Source organism: Lissotriton vulgaris, unplaced genomic scaffold (genome assembly GCF_964263255.1).
Source record: "Lissotriton vulgaris unplaced genomic scaffold, aLisVul1.2 SCAFFOLD_1226, whole genome shotgun sequence".
In the NCBI taxonomy this organism is placed as follows: domain Eukaryota; kingdom Metazoa; phylum Chordata; class Amphibia; order Caudata; family Salamandridae; genus Lissotriton; species Lissotriton vulgaris.
The window spans coordinates 649,380-669,316 of record NW_028253029.1 but is presented as its reverse complement, the minus strand read 5'-3'; the positions used below and the strand labels follow the sequence as shown (position 1 = coordinate 669,316).

The window sequence follows — 19,937 nt, the reverse complement described above, 5'->3', positions numbered from 1 at the left end:
CCCAGTTGTGACTTTGAAGAGGGGGAGAAGCATCTTGAGGCATGCCTTTGAAATACACAGATGCCCTGCTTTCCTGGCACTGGCTCCAGACTAACTACAGGGGGTATGTAGCACTTTGAATGGAGGCAGGACGCAGCCTATTCGAGTGAAAGCTGGGTTGCGCCCAGCTCCTCCCTACCATCCTGCCAGTGATAGCGCATCCAATCACACCCAATCTCCCCATTCTGTGTAGCTGCCTAGGAGGGATACACAAAGCCCAACTGTCATCTAAACCCAGTCATGTGTGCCAGAGGCAGGCTGCAGACATCAAATGGCTAAGGCGAGAAATTGCCAACTTTCTTAAAGTTGCATTTTCAGAATTGCAATTTAAAATCGGACTTCACCATAAATTAGGATATTTAATTGTGATTCTCCAGTCACCAAATATGAACTGCTTATCTCTTTCCATTTGGAAAATACACTTATAAAATGTAATGCAGTAACTAAAATATTATCCTATGGGAGAGGTAGGCCTTGCAGTAGTGAAAAACAAATGTAAGGGTTTTTCACATATAGAACTTAAAGTGCAAGTCCTACTTTTTAAATACATTGAACCCAGCCATCTGGGCTGTCCAGGGTCTACCCTAGGAGTGACTTATGGATTAAAAAGGAAGGTTTGAGCCTGGCAAAAGGTTTATTTTGTCAAGTCTACATGGCAATTTACAACTGCACATACAACCTGCTTAGTTGTGTACTACTCAATATGTGCTCTCGTTCAAACATAAAACAGAACTCTGATCTGATTAACAACTATAGGTTTGATATTCTATTTTTTACCGAGACATGAATGAATGAAGCATTAGATCCCACCTTAGCTAATAGCTATTCTGCCTGACTGTGGGGTAATAAGGGCAGATCAGCCCAACAAGAGGAGGGGTGCCTAACACTTTTTTAAAAAGATTCATTTGAAAGTCGTGCAGCTAAATTAGATAGCTACCTGCACGCTGACTTTTTAGGCATCACAATAGTAGTTTCTCCCTCAACCATTTAGACTGCGGTTATTTTTTACTGATCTCATTTGGTCATCAGTGCATGCACCCCGGGTCTGTTTGGATCTTCTGCGAATTTACACCGAATTATGGCTTTTAAATTGAGGATAGAGTGTTCGGATACGAATTATGATGCAGATATAATTGATGTCTGTGCTTCTCTGGGGCTCCCATGAATAGTGGATTTCCCCACTAATAGGGCTGGTCACACGCTTGCTTGTATCTTTTCACTACTTTACATTATTTAATCTTTAAAATCATTTGACTCTCCGACGAACAGATAACTGTGCTATTTAATATTGCTGGGATATAAGTAGCTATCATCCAAATATCAAGTATTAGGTGTCAAAAAGAGTCACATATGGTAGGAACCTAAAGTGGATAATCTTAGTTCTAAGTTTACAGATTCATTGATCTATGAACATAACCTAAAAATTAGGTATACTAAATATACATTTTTAATTACAAATAGGTTACATTTGTTAGCTTTGGTTAAAAGTAGTTTCTCCAGGTGGACAAGACTATTTGATCCTTTGAGATTATACTGGCCTCCAAAATATTGTGATCAGTTCTGGGATTTTCCCCTTGTCATGGAAGTAAGCTTATATTAGGCCCATTCTGAAGAACCCTACCGGCCTATATCCTGTCTATCGCTTGCGGCCAAAATCTTAGAAAGATCGGTCAATAAAGAACTAACTTGCGATCTAAATTTCAATTACCTCTTAGACTCCACCCAAAATGGTTTCAAACCAAGTCACTCCACAGACTCTGCTCTGATTGTGGCCACAGAGGAGATTCAAAAACAGATGGATGGGGTGAAGAGCGGTCCTTATTCTACTTGACCTATCAGCAACGTTTGACACCGTTAACCATTCGGTGCTAACGCGGGTGCTGAAGACAATAGGTATTAAAGAGACAGTTCTAACCCCGCTCTCCTCTTTTCCCACATCAAGGAAGCATACGGTGTGGTGGGACAATCTTAAATCAGAGAACGTTTGCTCCCATGCGGGGTACCACAAGGTTCAGCACTATCGCCAACCTTATTTAACATCTACATGACCCCTCTGGCCAAGCTAATCAGAGCGCATGGTTTCTCGCTGGTCACTTAAGCTGATGACACTAGTTATTTGAGGTCATGAAGTTTGGAAAAAGTCCACCCATATGGAATCAAGCATGGTGACCAACTGAGGCAGGAGCTGACCTCTCCCGTCTGCCAAGACCAGGAACTTGGGAGTGATGTTCGACAACAAGTTAAACTTTGCAGAACAGATCAACCTCCTGACCTCCTCATGTTTTTCGTACTGAAGATCCTGCGTAAGATTCTGCCTTTCATTCCCCATGATCTAAGAAAAACAGTAATAGCCGCACTAATTCTCTCAAAAATAGATTATGGCAATGCGCTCTTTAAGGCGCGAAGATCAGCAGAGAAGTTATGGTGGGAGTGAGGAGGTCCAGGGTTCCGGACGCTGGGTACGGTCGAGGCCCGGACGGGCGTGGATAGGCTTGCCTTTGGTGCCTCCCATTGGATGCCCTCAATAATTCTCCTAAAGTCCATAGTTTCCTTCAAATACAAACTTAAATCTTTGACAGAGGGAAACAAAAAGAAATCAACAAAAATTGAGGCATTTTCAGAAGGCTCCCATTGGATGATACTATTGGATGCCCTGGTGGCATCACAGCATTCTTGCAAACTTTCAGTAAGCAGTAAAAAATGTTGGGATGTGTGACTGTTCAACGCTCAGGAATTGATATTTTTCATAGTCAAGAGTTCCCCGATATTTACAACTGTCAAGTAAATCATAGAAAACTTGTATACTTTGCATATATTGCTCCCTTGTGATTGGTTGATTGCAAGTTCTGTCCCTGAGTTGTCTCAAAGCCTCTCTTGAATTTTTCTCCTTGGTCTACAACACAATATTTCCCTTCTTATCAGGCTGTTTAATAACTATCTGAATTTTATTCTCAAGGGCCACATAACTTGGCTTTCTGCTGATACTACAACCCGAATTGCATTTTTTAAACAAATGAAAATAAAACAGGAACAGCAGTTATTTTATGTTGAAATATCCACGTGATGTATTGATGAGGAATTACATCATTTGAGTAAAGTGTACAGACAAATGGTATTTTTGCCTATTACAATACGGCAACCACGGATTTAAGGAATGTAGGGGGATGCAATTGATTACGGTTGTAGTATGCGTATGCACAAGTAGTGTATTATCAATTATTTTAAACATAATAAGCATACCGTGGCTCATATTGTATCATGTGTTGTATGTATGTAAAGTCAAAGTCAAAAAGTTTTTATTTGTATAGGTACTCAACAGAGGACCACAAATTTACATTTTACAAAATTTTAAGAAGTAGTTACACATTTTAATCAATACAGTGCTAAAAAGGATTTAAAAAATTTGAAAAAGTTAAAACAAACAAATTCATTTGGTGGCTGTTTACATAAATCTATTAGTTCGCTCACTCGGGTAATTCTGCAAGATCGATAAATAGGGGCAAGGAATCTTGTCCGTGCAGTAATTACTTTCATGTTGGGACACACGAACAACAGGTGCTCTAGGGTTTGTTCTCCTCCTTCACACAGGGGACATATCGAAGAAGAACCCTCTGGCAGCCATCTTACTGTGTAAGTTAGAATGGGTAAGATGCCCAGTCTTAACAAGGTGATTGTCCTCCTTGCACCATGAGTCAGTGAAAACCCAATATATGGTTGATTTTGTTTATACTCCAAAGTATCTACGAAAGATTTGTATGTTGACAGTTTTTTACAGTGTTGGTGATCTAGTTCGTAGCTTAACTTTGGAGTGAAGCATTTTAGAAAAAGTTTCATTTGAGCGATTGTCCAGCCTTTTAGCATTTCCGGGGTAATCTCTGCCATTTGAAAAATAATTGTCATATTTTTTAAAAACGTCTGATTTTTGAATACTCCCTCGAAGATTTCTTGTTTCAGTAAATGTCTTAATGTGCCCTCCTTTGCATGGAGAAGATTGTAACTCCACCTGATTACGTTTGATACCGCCGTGGCATAGGAGCTGGTGATCGAAAATTCCATACGTAACGCTTGGACTGGTGTGGAGTCAGAAACTTTCATTATCCTTTTTAGGATTTTGCCCTCTTTGCGGTCCATGTAGGTCCATTGTTGCATTGGAATGTATTCTGTTGCATATGATAATACAGGAGGAATTTTTGCCTTATATATTTTTATTAAAGAGGAGAAATGTCGATTCCCAGTTGTTTGGTATAGTCTTAGGAGGGCCTCAGTATGTACCTCTGACTTCCTCATTAAATTTTCTATATGTTTTCCATTTGTAGTATTCTTCGAGAGGATCCTGCCTAGATATGGATATTCGCTTACTGTTTCTATTTTCTCTCCTCCTAGACTCCAACAATATTTAACAGCAGATTTCTTCCTTGTAAAAACCACAATTTTTGTTTTTTTTAAATTAGGGATTAGGAAGTTTGTTTTTGAGTAGTCATGAAGAATGTCCAAGGATTTTTGCAGACCATAGGGAGTGAGATCAAGCATCACGATGTCATCGGCGTAGAGTAATACTTGTATGCTTTGTTTAGCGATTTTTGGCGATAGGTTTGAGCCTTGATGTAATTGTTTAGGTAAGTCGCTAAGATAGAGGGAGAATAGTAGTGGGGCCAAAAGACACCCTTGCTTTAGGCCGTTAGCTGTTTTTATCCTTTCTGTTAAGCCCTTTTCGCCTCCCATTTGGACCTGGCACCAAGTGTCGGTGTGAAGGTTCACTATGGTTTGGAGCAGTAAATCTGGAATGCCAAGATCCTTGAGTTTGTGCCAGAGAGTAGGTCGATCTACTTGATCGAACGCAGTCGAATAATCTACGAACACTGCGTATACCGCCTGAGATTTACCTGTTACGTATTTGTCTATTATTGTTTGTATTATAGCAATGTTATCCGTAACTGAATGTTTTGGCCTGAAGCCAGATTGAAACATAGGAATTTTGTTCAGTGAGAAGGCCCAATCTTTCAATCTTTGTAAAACCTCTGCTGCAAAGATTTTTCCAGCAGCATCCATTAAGGCGATTTGCCGGTAATTTCCTGCGACTGTCTTACTTCCTTTTTTGTGTATTGGGATGATGGTACTTCCCTGCCAAGATATAGGCATTTGTCCAGTTTCAAAAATGTAATTAAATAATTTTGATAACAACTTACTCCATTCCCTTGGGTTTGCCTGGTAGATCTTTATTGGAATCTGGTCTGGGCCAGAAGCTCCTGTTTTCCTTGCTTTTCTTATGTTCCATTCCACTGAGATAGCTGTAACTCTTTGTATTTGTGGGTCAGCGTCTCCTTTATCTTGTTCTGAACTATTCACCTCAAAAGTAATCGGGTTCGCTTTATATAGGTCTGTTAGATAAGTTTCCCAGTCCTTTGGTGTAACAGGTATCGCTTGTAGCTTCTTTTTCGTGCCGGTTAGTTTAGCTACAAGGGACCAGTATTTGCGGGGATTCATATCTTTTGCAGCTTCTTGTATGTCCACCCAATTACGATCTTGAATTTCTTTTTTTATTTTCTGCTTTTCTCTTCTGAGTTTGTTTTTTAATTTATTTATTTCTTTCTTAATTGACGTTGAATGATTCAGATATTGTGCGCGTACCAGTCTGTTCAATGTTTTCTTGGTTATAGAATTTTGGGTATTTTGTGTGTTTTTTTATTACGGCTATTGTTTCCATAATTCACACCTTTAGGGGCACATTGCAGTTTATTCAATAGAAGATTTTTTAGCTCATTAATAATATGTTCAAAATTTTCTATTGGGTCATCCGAGATTGTTTTTTTTAAAAGATCATTCTGTTCAATCAATGTCGATATTCTGTCCAGTGCTTTCGAACTCCAGAAGATTCTTCTTTGGGCACTATCTGCCACGACAGTACTTCTATGAAATATTAGCTGCCTGTTAGTAGCTGTTTGAGGTTTCCATTCAGAATTTAATATCAACAGAGCATGGTCGCTCTCTTGGCTTAACTGTATTTTTAGGTGAGTAACAGTCTCCATTATGTTCATATTGCAAATAATATAGTCAATGATGGATGAGCTTCCATTACCCCGTCTGGTGTTTGTTGCCGGAATGTCTCCTTCTATGTTTCCGTTCAGAATTACACCTCTTAGGGAAGGTAGTGTTGATAATAGTAATTTCCCTCTTTTGTCACATTTTGCACCCTGGGGAAATTGCGGGGCTGAGAAATCGGCAAATTCCTCTTCATAAAGTTGCATCCATTTACCAATTTCTGAGTTTGAAATTTTTCCGTTTAGATCACCTGCTATTATATATGGAATACATGATTGTTCTTCAACGATTTGTGAGATGGATTCCATGATTACTAGAAAAGTGTTATCATAGTTCTTGCCCGGAGGGGCATAGACATTGAATAGCAGGAATGGCTGTTTAGTTGCTACATTATGAGTTTTTAAAAGGACCTTTAAACATTGCAAGTATTGTGATTTGGTCTGGATAATTTCCTGGGCCCACATATAATCCACCTTCAATAGAATGGCCAGACCACCCTTTGCGTGGCCCCGAATGGATGCTTTGGCTGGGATGTCGTATACATAATAGTTATTTTGCGAAAATGGTTTTATAGCCCAGGTTTCCTGTAGCATTAAGAGATCCGGATGGTTACTTATGGCTTCCGTCAATTTGGTCTTAGTGTTTCCCGCTATATTCCATGATATTATTGTTAGACCATTGCTAAACAGATTGTCCCGAACATGATGTGGGTTTGTTGCTGTTCAAGTTCTCAGATACCCAGGACCAAGATCTGATACTTTCTCTATACTCCTTTCCCTTTAGGTCTTGTTGCCATACTAGCCTTTCGCCATTTTCCACTTTTACCTTCAGTGTGTCATTCCCTGTATACTTGATTCCTGAGTATGTTGCTCGAGACACGTCAGTTTCTCCCAGAGGATTTTTGTATTGAGAGTTAGAGGTTCTCCATATTTGTTCATCATATCTTGGGGGAAATCTGTTTTCGTTAGAATCCCTTCTTATGTAGACATCGTATCCGTGTTTGTGTAGTGTTTCCTTTTCACTGATTATGATGCCAGGTATAACATTTGACCAGAAGGTTACTGTAGCTATTTTATTATTATCTTGTTGTGGAAAGATTACTAGATCTATCTCGTTGCTATTCAAGGATTCTAAAGGTTTGATGTGGTGAAGTAGATTGATGATTCTTCTTCTATTTAGTGGTGCTTGGTCCATTGGAAAAAGTTCTTCAAGTTGTAATGTTCTGGAGTATGGTGTTCCTGCTCCATGTTGGTTTTTTCCTTTGTTATTACTTTCGGTCTTATTTTGATGTTGTAGTTCCTCAGGGACTTTATACGAGACAAAATCCTTTGCAGCCGGATCTAATGGTTTCAATTTCTCTTCTCTTGTATTTGAACTAGATTCCGTATTACCAGTAGTCCCGAGCTTAATGGGTTCAATTTCTTGTACTTCTTGTTTGTTATTGACAGATGTGGACTTTTGAAATTTTAACTTGCGATTTTTTCTCCTGTGGATACGTCTTATTGGTTTTTTTCTCTTTCTTTTTCCTTCTACTTGCTCAGTATATTTATGCATTTTTTCTCCTTTTTTGCTTTCTGGTGTATTATTAAAAGTAACTTTTTGGGTGTTTTCATCCATATCTACATCTTTTGGTGTATTCGATTTCATTACCTTTGTGAAAATTGGATATTGTTTATCATCAACGGGGAGAATATTGGTGTTTCATGTTGTCGTACTAGCTTCTCCTTTTTTTGTTTTGAAACTACTAATGTTTGCGTACCACAATCATTTTTTTCAATATCTCTTTTGCTGTTTTGGTAACTTGTATTGTTCCTTTGTTCATTGTCGTTGACGTTCAGTTGGTTTTTTTCCAATTCAGGGGGTTCTTTCCTTTTCTTTTTTTCCTCTACTAGATGCTTAAGGATTCCAATTTGTACATCCAGGGTTTGATCTGAATTTTCTAATATATTCCCTAGAAAGGAAAGGACCGACTCGAGTATTTCATGCAAGGAGAACAAAGCTTTTGACATAGGTGTAGCTATGTTAGCTGAGAAGTTGGTTTTTATGAGAAAAGGGTCTACAGATGATTCAAGTGTTTGAGGTTGTACTTGGTTATTTTGTAAAGGGGGACTATTTGTTATTTTTAACTCAGGTTGGTTTTGTGTGATCTTGGAGTTGTTTGCACAAAGATCTTCCAGTTGACAGGTATTTCCAGGGCCTTTTTTTGGCGTTGAGGATGTTAAGTGTTTTTCCTCATGACCCTGGTTTTGAACATTTTGAGAGTTATTAAAAGATTTTTGGATATTGTCAGAAACAATGTCACTCAAATTTAGTTTTGGATTTGACCCAAGTTTGGTGAGCGTACAGTCTTCTAACCCTGTATGCAATAGTGAGTTGGGTATTTCTTCTGCGACGTGAAATTCTTTGTCAATTTCACCTTTAGATGTTAGAGTAGAGAAATATTCAGTGATGGCCGGGGTCCGTGTAATGCGACCTTGTTTTATGGATTTGTCTGATGATTTACGAACAGCGTCCTCCGTACCCATCCGTTTCATAAAGATAGTCCTGGATCGTAATTTTTTAAGGCCCATTTCTTTTTGTTACCACGATTTCTATTGGTGTTTACTTATTTCTATTCCCTCGTCGTTTTAAAACAAGGATTAACTCCAGTAAGGGGAACAAGTCGGAAGAGAATTTGGCTTACCAAGAGCAGGTGCTTAGTAGGGTGGCCCATCCCGTCCTAGTACGACCTCGGACGGCCTCAGACGGCCCGCGCTTTGCCCGGGCTTATCCCCGTGCTTGGTCCCGCGCGCGTCCCGCGTCGCGGGGAGCGATATGATTTTTATACGTTTCGTTGGGGGCGTGTCCGTGGGCGGTTTGCCTGGGGGAAGAGGAACCAGCTGATCTCAGCTAAGATTTCTGGTCCTCGCAGTCCCCCAGGCTAGGTGCGCTCGCAATTAACACCCTGGCCTCAACCCCTCTGACTCCAGCTGGGAGCGACAGGCAGAGCGTGCAGAGTGCAGCTCACGCTCACACCAGCGAGTCAGGGGGAGGCAGCGCCACGAGACGATGTTCAGTGAGCGTCAGCTCCAATCAGGCAGCACAGGTTGCAGACAGTGAGGGAGGATTCTTCGCACAGGAAGACAAAGTACAGCACCAGTTCCAATCTCCGGTGAGTGGCGCCCGCGAAGCGGGTGTCACGAAGCTATATCCAGCTCGTTGGGGGCGTGTCCGTGGGTGGTTCGCCTGGGGGAAGAGGAACCAGCTGATCTCAGCTAAGATTTCTGGTCCTCGCAGTCCCCCAGGCTAGGTGCGCTCGCAATTAACACCCTGGCCTCAACCCCTCTGACTCCAGCTGGGAGCGACAGGCAGAGCGTGCAGAGTGCAGCTCACGCTCACACCAGCGAGTCAGGGGGAGGCAGCGCCACGAGACGATGTTCAGTGAGCGTCAGCTCCAATCAGGCAGCACAGGTTGCAGACAGTGAGGGAGGATTCTTCGCACAGGAAGACAAAGTACAGCACCAGTTCCAATCTCCTGTGAGTGGCGCCCGCGAAGCGGGTGTCACGAAGCTATATCCAGCTCGTTGGGGGCGTGTCCGTGGGCGGTTCGCCTGGGGGAAGAGGAACCAGCTGATCTCAGCTAAGATTTCTGGTCCTCGCAGTCCCCCAGGCTAGGTGCGCTCGCAATTAACACCCTGGCCTCAACCCCTCTGACTCCAGCTGGGAGCGACAGGCAGAGCGTGCAGAGTGCAGCTCCCGCTCACACCAGCGAGTCAGGGGGAGGCAGCGCCACGAGACGATGTTCAGTGAGCGTCAGCTCCAATCAGGCAGCACAGGTTGCAGACAGTGAGGGAGGATTCTTCGCACAGGAAGACAAAGTACAGCACCAGTTCCAATCTCCGGTGAGTGGCGCCCGCGAAGCGGGTGTCACGAAGCTATATCCAGCTCGTTGGGGGCGTGTCCGTGGGCGGTTCGCCTGGGGGAAGAGGAACCAGCTGATCTCAGCTAAGATTTCTGGTCCTCGCAGTCCCCCAGGCTAGGTGCGCTCGCAATTAACACCCTGGCCTCAACCCCTCTGACTCCAGCTGGGAGCGACAGGCAGAGCGTGCAGAGTGCAGCTCACGCTCACACCAGCGAGTCAGGGGGAGGCAGCGCCACGAGACGATGTTCAGTGAGCGTCAGCTCCAATCAGGCAGCACAGGTTGCAGACAGTGAGGGAGGATTCTTCGCACAGGAAGACAAAGTACAGCGCCAGTTCCAATCTCCGGTGAGTGGCGCCCGCGAAGCGGGTGTCACGAAGCTATATCCAGCTCGTTGGGGGCGTGTCCGTGGGCGGTTCGCCTGGGGGAAGAGGAACCAGCTGATCTCAGCTAAGATTTCTGGTCCTCGCAGTCCCCCAGGCTAGGTGCGCTCGCAATTAACACCCTGGCCTCAACCCCTCTGACTCCAGCTGGGAGCGACAGGCAGAGCGTGCAGAGTGCAGCTCACGCTCACACCAGCGAGTCAGGGGGAGGCAGCGCCACGAGACGATGTTCAGTGAGCGTCAGCTCCAATCAGGCAGCACAGGTTGCAGACAGTGAGGGAGGATTCTTCGCACAGGAAGACAAAGTACAGCACCAGTTCCAATCTCCGGTGAGTGGCGCCCGCGAAGCGGGTGTCACGAAGCTATATCCAGCTCGTTGGGGGCGTGTCCGTGGGCGGTTCGCCTGGGGGAAGAGGAACCAGCTGATCTCAGCTAAGATTTCTGGTCCTCGCAGTCCCCCAGGCTAGGTGCGCTCGCAATTAACACCCTGGCCTCAACCCCTCTGACTCCAGCTGGGAGCGACAGGCAGAGCGTGCAGAGTGCAGCTCACGCTCACACCAGCGAGTCAGGGGGAGGCAGCGCCACGAGACGATGTTCAGTGAGCGTCAGCTCCAATCAGGCAGCACAGGTTGCAGACAGTGAGGGAGGATTCTTCGCACAGGAAGACAAAGTACAGCACCAGTTCCAATCTCCGGTATGTATGTATGTATGTATGTATGTATAGGCATTTATATAGCGCACTACTTACCCGGAGGGTCCCAAGGCGCTTCGACCGCTGCAAAACCCTTCCTGGCTTCCCTGAGAGATGGTCCCTTAATGGGTATCTCCAGGGTGAGACCAGGCATCCCCGGCGGTCTGGTGGGGCCGTTAGTGAAGATGAGGCAAGCTAATGCCCAGAGTTGCCGAGTGTGATCGCTGATCAGAGTGGGCACCGAGGCGAGAGAATTATCGAGTCCGCTGACCCTGGTCCAGAAACCTGGACCAGGGTCAGCGGACTCGATACATGTGTTGTATAGGAGATGCATTTTTTAATGAATTAACTTGATGTTGTAGGTTAACGATTAGAGTTTAAGATGGCTGTCAGTTTACCCACTATATGTCACTGATGTTCATTTTTTGAAGTGCATCATCTCTGTTGATGAATTAATGCTGTCGCCCAATCACAGCTATGTAGGTATTTAAATCACGAAAAGGCACCAGCCTATGTGACATTGACAAAGGCCAAGTGTCGAAGCACGTTTGTCTAAATTGTCTTTTTCTGTTTTGTGGCCAATAAATTCTGGTTACGGCATTTCTTTATGTGTGCGTGATCTTTTGTTGGAGAAACAGAAATAACGTGAGCACGCCCTCACCCGATGTGTCAGAGGATCAACAGCTTTTGTCAGTGAATTTGAAGCAATATATATATATATATATATATATGTTATATTATGGTATGTTATTTGTATTTATGGACAGTGGATTTTTATGGGGTATCTCATGTCAACACTGCGCGCCAGCAGTGCGACAGCCCATGGAGGCACAGTGAATGTGAGGATTTGTGGTTGAAAAATATGTGTGTGTATATATGTATGTATATATGTACGTATATATGTGTACATATATAAACATATTTATATATTTATATAAATATATAACTTTATATATTTGTATATATATATATTTATATACACATGCATATATATATAGTTATTATATAAATGAATTACTTTACTCTGAACAGACTAATCCCCATGACATTCCTAATAATTGGACTGCTTTCATGATTGGCGTATCATTGGGTAAATAAATATATATTTTTGCTCTGTTAATCAAGGAGAGAGAGAGGAACTAGAGTAGCTAGTTCATTTCCCCTTGGATATAGTGGTTAATCAAAGAGAACTAGCTATGTCTGTATGCTATGTGTCTACATGGGAAACCATTTGGTTTAGTATGAAGGCCCTCACCCACCAACCTAGTTGGTGGCATGCTTCATCATCGGGCCCCACCCGAGGCACGGAGTGCACTCCAGGTGTGCTGCGACACCAGTTTAAACCAAACTAAACCAAATGGTTTCCCATGTAGACACATAGCACACAGACATAGCTAATTCTCTCTGATTAACCACAAATAAATATATATACATGTGATTGGATGTTAAAATTACTTATCTGTTCAGAAATTTCACTATGCACAAGCACTTTTATATACAGCACTTTGTATGTATGCACCTTTTTTATTGCACTATGTTAGACCTCTCAGCCTCAGGGTGGTCTCTCCCGAAACGTTTTGCCTTCCTCCCCTTTTTTTTGCCGATCTCGGTTTTAGTGGCCTTAGGACTCTACACACTTTACCAGTGCTAACCAGTGCTAAAATGCATATGCTCATTCCTTAAAACATGGTAACATTATCTTATCCCCAAATGGCATAGTTAATTTGCTTGTAATTCTTTAGTACAGTGGTTCTACATATCACCAGGGCCTGTAAATTAAATGCTACTTGCGGGCCAGAAGCACTGATTTTGCCACTCACTTAAGTAGCCCTTTAAAACATTAATTGTGCTACCCACTTAAGTAGCCCTTTAAAACATGTCTCAGGTCTGCCATTGAAGCCTGCGTGTGCAGTTCTAATCTGTGATTTCGACCTGGCAAAATAAACCTTTTCCAAAATGGGGGTATCCAAGTGCACACTTACCTTCTAATGTTCTGAAACAAAAAATCATCAATTTAATCAGTGTGCGTGCTGCCCAGAACCATGGTCTGCCCAAAAAACATGTTTAGACACTTCATCAAAAGCAGGAGCGGCATGACGCTCCTGTGCCAAACGCACAGCTAGATACCAGAATCGTAATAGATTTGCAACCAATTTGGTCATTTTCAATAAATTTTATTCCTTGTATTCAAATAGAAGGATTTGAGGGGGAATGACCAAAGCTGGTTGCTGTTGAGAAGTGAAGTTAAGTTATGGGAAGGTCATTGAGGTGGGGAGAAGACTGTTTGAGTATTTTACTTGTAGCCTGTAGTCAGGCTGTTTAGAGAGAAAACGTCAATAATGGGGGCAGTTCTAGAAAGAGGCATGCTTCTGATTAAACATCTTGAATATATCATGACTTGAATATATGATCTAATGTCTTGTTTCTTCATTTTGTAGTGTACCCCTGAAGAAGGGCAATAATAAGCCCGAAATGCATTAGGAATAATATCTACCACTGAGGACTATTTGTATATATTCTTGCTACAGAAAAAGGCCTGGATTGGAATATCTGCAGTATTAGATATTAAATACATAGTATCTCTTATGTGACATGATGAAATGTAAAGAAACAGCATAAAAACTATTTAATACAAGGAATAAAATGCATTGAAAATGGACAAATTGGTTGAAAATCTATTACGATTCTGGTATCTAGCTGTGCGTCCGGCACAGGAGTGTCATGCTGCTCCTGCTTTTGATGAAAATAAACCTTTTACCAGGTTCAAACCTCCCTTTTTAATACATAAGTCACCCCTAGGGTATGCCCTGGACAGCACAGAGGGCAGGGTACAGCGTATTTAAAAAGTTGCAAATTTACTGTTAAGTTTTACATATCCTAATAGTGAAAATTATTAAATTTGTTGTTCATTATCGCATGGTCTACCTCTCCCAAAGGACAACATTAGAGTAACCTCATTACATTTAATAAGCCGTAACATCCAAAAGGGAACAGATACCCACTTCACGTCTGGAGTCTTGGAATTGTAATAAAAAAATTCTCTCTTATGATGAACTCAGATTTAAATTACAATTTTGAAAATGCCACTTTTTTAAGTTGGCAAATTCTTGCCATATCCATTTGGTGCCTGTAGCCTGTCTCTAGGTCACATGACTGGGTGTAGCTGACAGTTAGACTTTGTGTATTCTCCTGGACAGCCACATACCATAGAGAGCTTCAGTGTGCCTGGATGAGCCATTACTGGCGGGATGGGAGGGGGGAGCTGGGCACAGCCCAACTTACACTTCAGTAGGCTGTGTCCTGCCTCCACAAAAAGGGCTGCATACCCCCTGTGGTTAGTTTGAAGTCAGGAAAGACTGGAAGCCTGTAGACTTTAAAGAACATTTCTAGAAACGTCTCCCACTTTCAGAGTTCACTTCTGTGCCTGTGGAAACTGTGCTAGGAAGAAGGACTGTTGTGCTGCAGAAGGGACTACCATTCTGCTGGACTGCTGCTCTGAAGGAACTGCTGCCCTGCTGTGATGACCTGCTACCTACTACCATCCTGCATGGGTGAAAGGAGTCGAACTGCATCTGTTGAACCCAGGACCCCAGTGTGACTCCAAGGCTAGTGGGCTGGCTTCCTGACTAGAGCCTCAGGGACAGAAGGCTTCAACAACCTTGAACTTGGCACCTGGACTCTTCCATCTGTAAGTCCAACCAAGCTAAGTGGTGCCACCCAAGTCCTGCACCCTTAGAAATGGGTCTCCAGGTGCTCTGCCAGCCCATTTGTCGATCTAGCCGAACTGACACATCTCCTTGCTCCGCAGCTCAACCCCAAGCAGAACCAACACATCACCTCTGCAGTGAGGATTCTCCCAACACATCACTTCTGCTGTGAGGATTCTCTCAATGCAAGGACTCTGCATCGAACCCGCAGTCCACATCGGAACCGCCACCTGTGCGAAGCGTTTCTAATGTAGCCCCTCGCATCACAAATCCCTTTTTGACTACTGCCTCAATGACAACACAGGTCATCGAATCACAGCCTCAAAGCTCTCCAAAACTGATGCATCCCCTTTACTGCGCGATGTATCCTTGACGCCAGACTTCACATTGCAAGCCCTCATCAAAGGGATCCTCGACAATGATGCAGGAACTTCACAGTACCGTACCCATCCTCGCAATGATCCGCAACCGGGACCTAATGTTTTCTTGTTCTGCAGGCCCATGCTCCATCGCGGCCTGCCTGAACTTGTAACTTTGTCCAGGTCCAAAGTGAACAGATATTCACAGTTGGTGCCTTGTGCGTTTTGGTTATATTTTCACTAAAATCCTAAAACGTGCATATCTCTGGTTCTACTGAATGGATTTTTGTCATTTTGGTCTTGTTTTATTTATTACACATTTCTCTATTGTTCTAAATTGGTGCAGGTCCTTTGTGGTTTGTTGTCACGGTGTTATTGTTTTCACTAATATTTAACACATTGCCTCTAAGGGAAGCCTGCCTGTTCAGTGCATAGTTATTTGGGGGTTGAGCACAAGTTAATTTGGAGTTTGTTTTTGAAGATAGGATTTCAACCAACAACCCAATTTTTTACACACTATCTTTCTCATCTAATGATTGCACTTATCACTTTAAGCAGACTTAAAATTGTGAAATTTTTGGGAATAACATAGATTTGGGGAATAGGCTGTTCAGAGTAAAGTTATTCATTTGGATGAACTATTAAATGGATTAGAAAATGGGGATCAGTCATAGTATTTCCAAGATGGTGCTGACTTGAGAACATAAGGCAGAAGTCTTCAAACCTTTTTGCTCTGAGCCCCCCCTAAGCAAAATGTTTTGAGGTCGGGCCCCCTATAAAACTTTAAGGCAATGATTGGTGGAGCGGGAGGAACATGGCTGTGTGCAAGGGACGGGCTTATGAGATGATTTCAGGAATACTTTTCTATAGCTCATAAACCACACTAAGTATGATACTTATAAAACAGCAAATGCATCAAACAAAGACATGTGTGGTCCTAAAAATACTGCTCCCCATTATTGGGGTGTTGTAGCCTCTCCCACTCTTGGACCCCAATGCAACTACACCTGCTGTATTATTGATAACAGCAGTCCTGAGTAGAAGGCTATCTCCTCTACATCTTTCACCTCTTCCTAGCCATGCCTCCCTATCACTCCGATTTTGAATAGGGTTCTCGGTCCCTCTCAGAAAAACATAAAGCTCCCACACTATGTCTCCCTTTTTTCTGCAAAGGTGCCCTCGGTCCTAATGCTAAAAAGGAAAATAAGCTCCAATGCCTCTTCTTTAAAGGTAGACAGTGATAACTGTGATGCAGTGGGCCCTCAAACCTGTGGGCCCCAGTCCTGCTGCATCTGCTTAATTATTGATAATCAGCAGTGGCCACTTACACACCTGGCAGCAGTACCTGCTTCACTAATGAATGGCCTTTTTAAAGAAAAAAAAGGCCACTTAAATTACCACATTTGCTACGTAATCCATCATCTGCTGCATAGTACTGCATATCCAATTCTTCAGTGCTGTAAACTAGTACTTACAAACATTCTATTCTGGAGGACAGGTTTATGTCTTTTCAATAGTTCTGCTTTAATGTGCAGTACAGGAAGACAAATACATTCTTGTTGCACACTTGTGTTTTTAAGTGAACCTAGTTCTATGTATGCTGCGGTTTATTTTGCTGCACAATTCACTTCTTTTGTGGATTTCTGCCATGTTTTTAAAATATGTTGAGAATGGATTCAGGAGCCATTTATTCTCCCAAACATACTTTGGGATGGGATCACAACGGACACCTTGTTGCTGTTGTCATAAGGGCGTTTGAGCTCAGGTACAAAAAAACAACCATCTGCTTATTGCCGCTCAGATTAATATGTCCTCACAGCACTCAAACAAACATTAACTATTCCCTTGGCCGCTAAACAATTCCCACCCCCTTTAACAATTTCTTCTTTAACTTCATCTTTACAACTTCCGTTAGTGACGAACACTTTTGCCTTTTCTCCTGACTCCAATATTTCTTTGCACCAAACCAGCCTATCTGCCCCTGAACGGCGTCCTGCCTTCCTTTCATTCCACCATTCTCCTCTTACTTTCTGTTGCTCTTTTCCCTGTTACCTCTAAACTCGTCCTTGGTGCCTTTTGATGAGCTTGACCTCTATAAATAATACCTCTTTCTCTGACTGCAGCTCTTTCCCAGTGCCCAACCTGCTGCTGAAGCCTATTGTCCCTGTACCAGAGTTGGCTGGTAGGCTCAGTGCTTCCCTAGAGTAACTGCTCGGTTGTGAATTCAGTACTGTGAAGCAATTACCACTCCCAAATCTCCCGGGGGGAAGAGGGCAGTACCTACCAATCCACCCAGTGCCCTGCAAGTCCCTCCCTGTGTGGTGTGCATTTAAACCTCATAGGAAATAACAATTGAATTTACCAACACTGTTGTTCTGTAATTACCACATTTCTTATAATCATGATTCAAGCAGAAAAAAACAGCTACCACAAGATTCGGGTCTAAGGAAATTTCTGTAATAAAAGCCTCCGGGCCAGCCTTAGTCCTGGTGGCGCCCTGTGCGACAATGTTTGTTGTCGCCTCCCTCCCCCCCCTCAATGACCGCTCCGCCGACAATCCCTCACTACCACCATTTGACAATGCCCCCCAAGTCTCTATTACCACTGTCTTTTAGATTAATTTAGTTTTATAGCGCCACTCATACCAGTTTAAGGTGTCAGAACATGTTACATCACACATACGTTGCATGGAGACAATCATACGAGTGTTAATCTGTGTATAGGAAATGTTACATAAGACAGAGGCCTTCAAGGTGTAGGAGTCACATGTCATGCATACTGGTAGGCAGTATAGTTTAAGAGTCCTTGGTCTGGAAAAGCACACATTCAGAATTTAAAATGTAACACCATTGTGAGTGGGTTTTTTTAATAAGAAGACTTGATTTCTACCCAAATGAACCCTTTTTGGAATACTAGGATAAGGAACAACTGGACAAAAAAATATGTAGCTGTAATATATTCATTGCAGTTTGCATGCAGCACTTTTGATGACAGTTAATAGCACTCAGCTATATATTTTAACTTTTAAACTTAAAGTAACAAAAAGATCTCTCTGTTAAAAACCATAACCCATTGACCTATTTATAGTGTATGTACTTTGTGATCTGAATCAGACATGTTCTGTGCAGCAGGGATATTAACCTTCTGCGCTATGATGAGTCAAAGGAAACTTCCACTTCCAGACAAAGCTCCGGTCTCTCCTCAGAAAGAACATTAATCACTGGAGTTATCATGGCATTTTTATTGATGTTGGGGCAAGGAACATGGCATCAGGGGCTTTGAAAATTATTGATGTTTATGCATCATAATAAATACAGCCAGTTAACTCAGTGATATTTTATGGGTTTTGAAGCACTTGTTTTGGTACTGTTGCTGTTAGCAGGATATTGGTTAAATACATTCTTGAGCAATCCTCACATAGGTAAGGAATTGAAATGCGGCAAAAATAAAAATACATAAATGTCTTTTGTTTTCAGCAATTCCTCAAGAAACATCATTTACAATGCAATAGCTCTAACTCTCACAAATTGGAGACCTATTGCATTGCAAATTATTTATTTTTTTAGCAACCTTTTTGACCCTGCCAGCACACTTCCTGACCTCCGCCCCCATGGCATGCTGATCACTTTTCTCACAAGAGCTCGAAGTAAATGAAGACAGCATGGAAATGCAGCACATAAACATCCCCGCACTTCCAGGCCATCTTCATTTACAGTCATTGGCGCCCCCACTGGGAACCCATCCACGCCCCCCCGGGGGGCGCGCCCCACAGTTTGAAGACCTCTGACATAAGTATATTTGAAGAATATCCCTATTTCTATGATTATGACTGCATTGGTTGTTCCCCACCCTTGATTACTTTATTGGAGAACTAGCAGCCCATCCCGACGTTGTCCAGGTGTGAATTGCTGCCGGCCAGTAGTATATTGTTTTGTAGGATTTCGTTTTGATAGCATTTCTTATCTGTGACAGGCCTGTGAAACGCTCCGATTCACAGTGCACTGCTGATGCACTCAAGAGTGCGCGTTCAGTAGTGTGTGAACTCGAGTTTCCCTACTTTATTTTCCTTGCAATATTATATAGCGCAAACTCGACAACATGGCATGAGCACAATTTACATTACAGAAGAACACATTCATTTGTGGTAGGCACGGGGAGACAAAGTCATTTGCCTGGAATCACAGGATGTTGAGCTGATGCCGAGATTCGAACGTAGCTCCCCAGCTCTAAAGTTCGCAATTCTAGAAATTGTGGCGGAAGGTGTCTCTAAAAGTGTATGTCGGTGTTGGCCATCAATGAGAGAGACCTGTGCATTTTTCAAATGGGTGGTGAAAACATATGAGTATGTTGCTGGAGATGTGGGCCGCCGTGCCACCAATGTACTTACCGAGGGAGGGTAAACACCCATTATTCCGCAACTTTCTTTCCGCATACCATCAGTCCGCATACTTTCATTACGAAAGTACCATGACTCCGCAATGCCGTTATAACGCATGGCATTGCATTGTATATGCTTTTACCACGCATACATTTACAACGAAATTCGTCGTAAATGCATGAATGGTAAAAGCATGTTTTTTTTAAATGTTTGGATAAGGTAAGTATGGGTATAGGGGTATATGTTTGGGGATACTGAGGTATATGTTTTGGGGCGTTTGGGTATTTTAAGGGTTCAGATATAGTTTTGGGTTATGGGGTACAGGGGTAGTTTTAGGATTTAGGGATAGGTATGGATTTTGGGGTACAGGGGTATTTTTAGGGTTCAGGGCTAGGTTTGGGTTTTGGGGTATAGGGGTATTTTTAGGGTTCAGGGGTAGGTT

General features: G+C 42.7%; 1 protein-coding gene across 1 annotated transcript in view; it reads right to left on the bottom strand.

Annotated features, from left to right (window-relative positions):
• The window catches only part of LOC147661186 (copine-7-like), a 398,468-nt gene that overhangs the window by 3,946 nt on the left and 374,585 nt on the right, over positions 1–19,937 (bottom strand). The window contains exon 4 of the mRNA XM_086951257.1: positions 2,230–2,371. Coding sequence (XP_086807383.1) covers positions 2,230–2,371 — 142 coding nt within the window. The remainder of the gene's footprint in view (positions 1–2,229; positions 2,372–19,937) is intronic.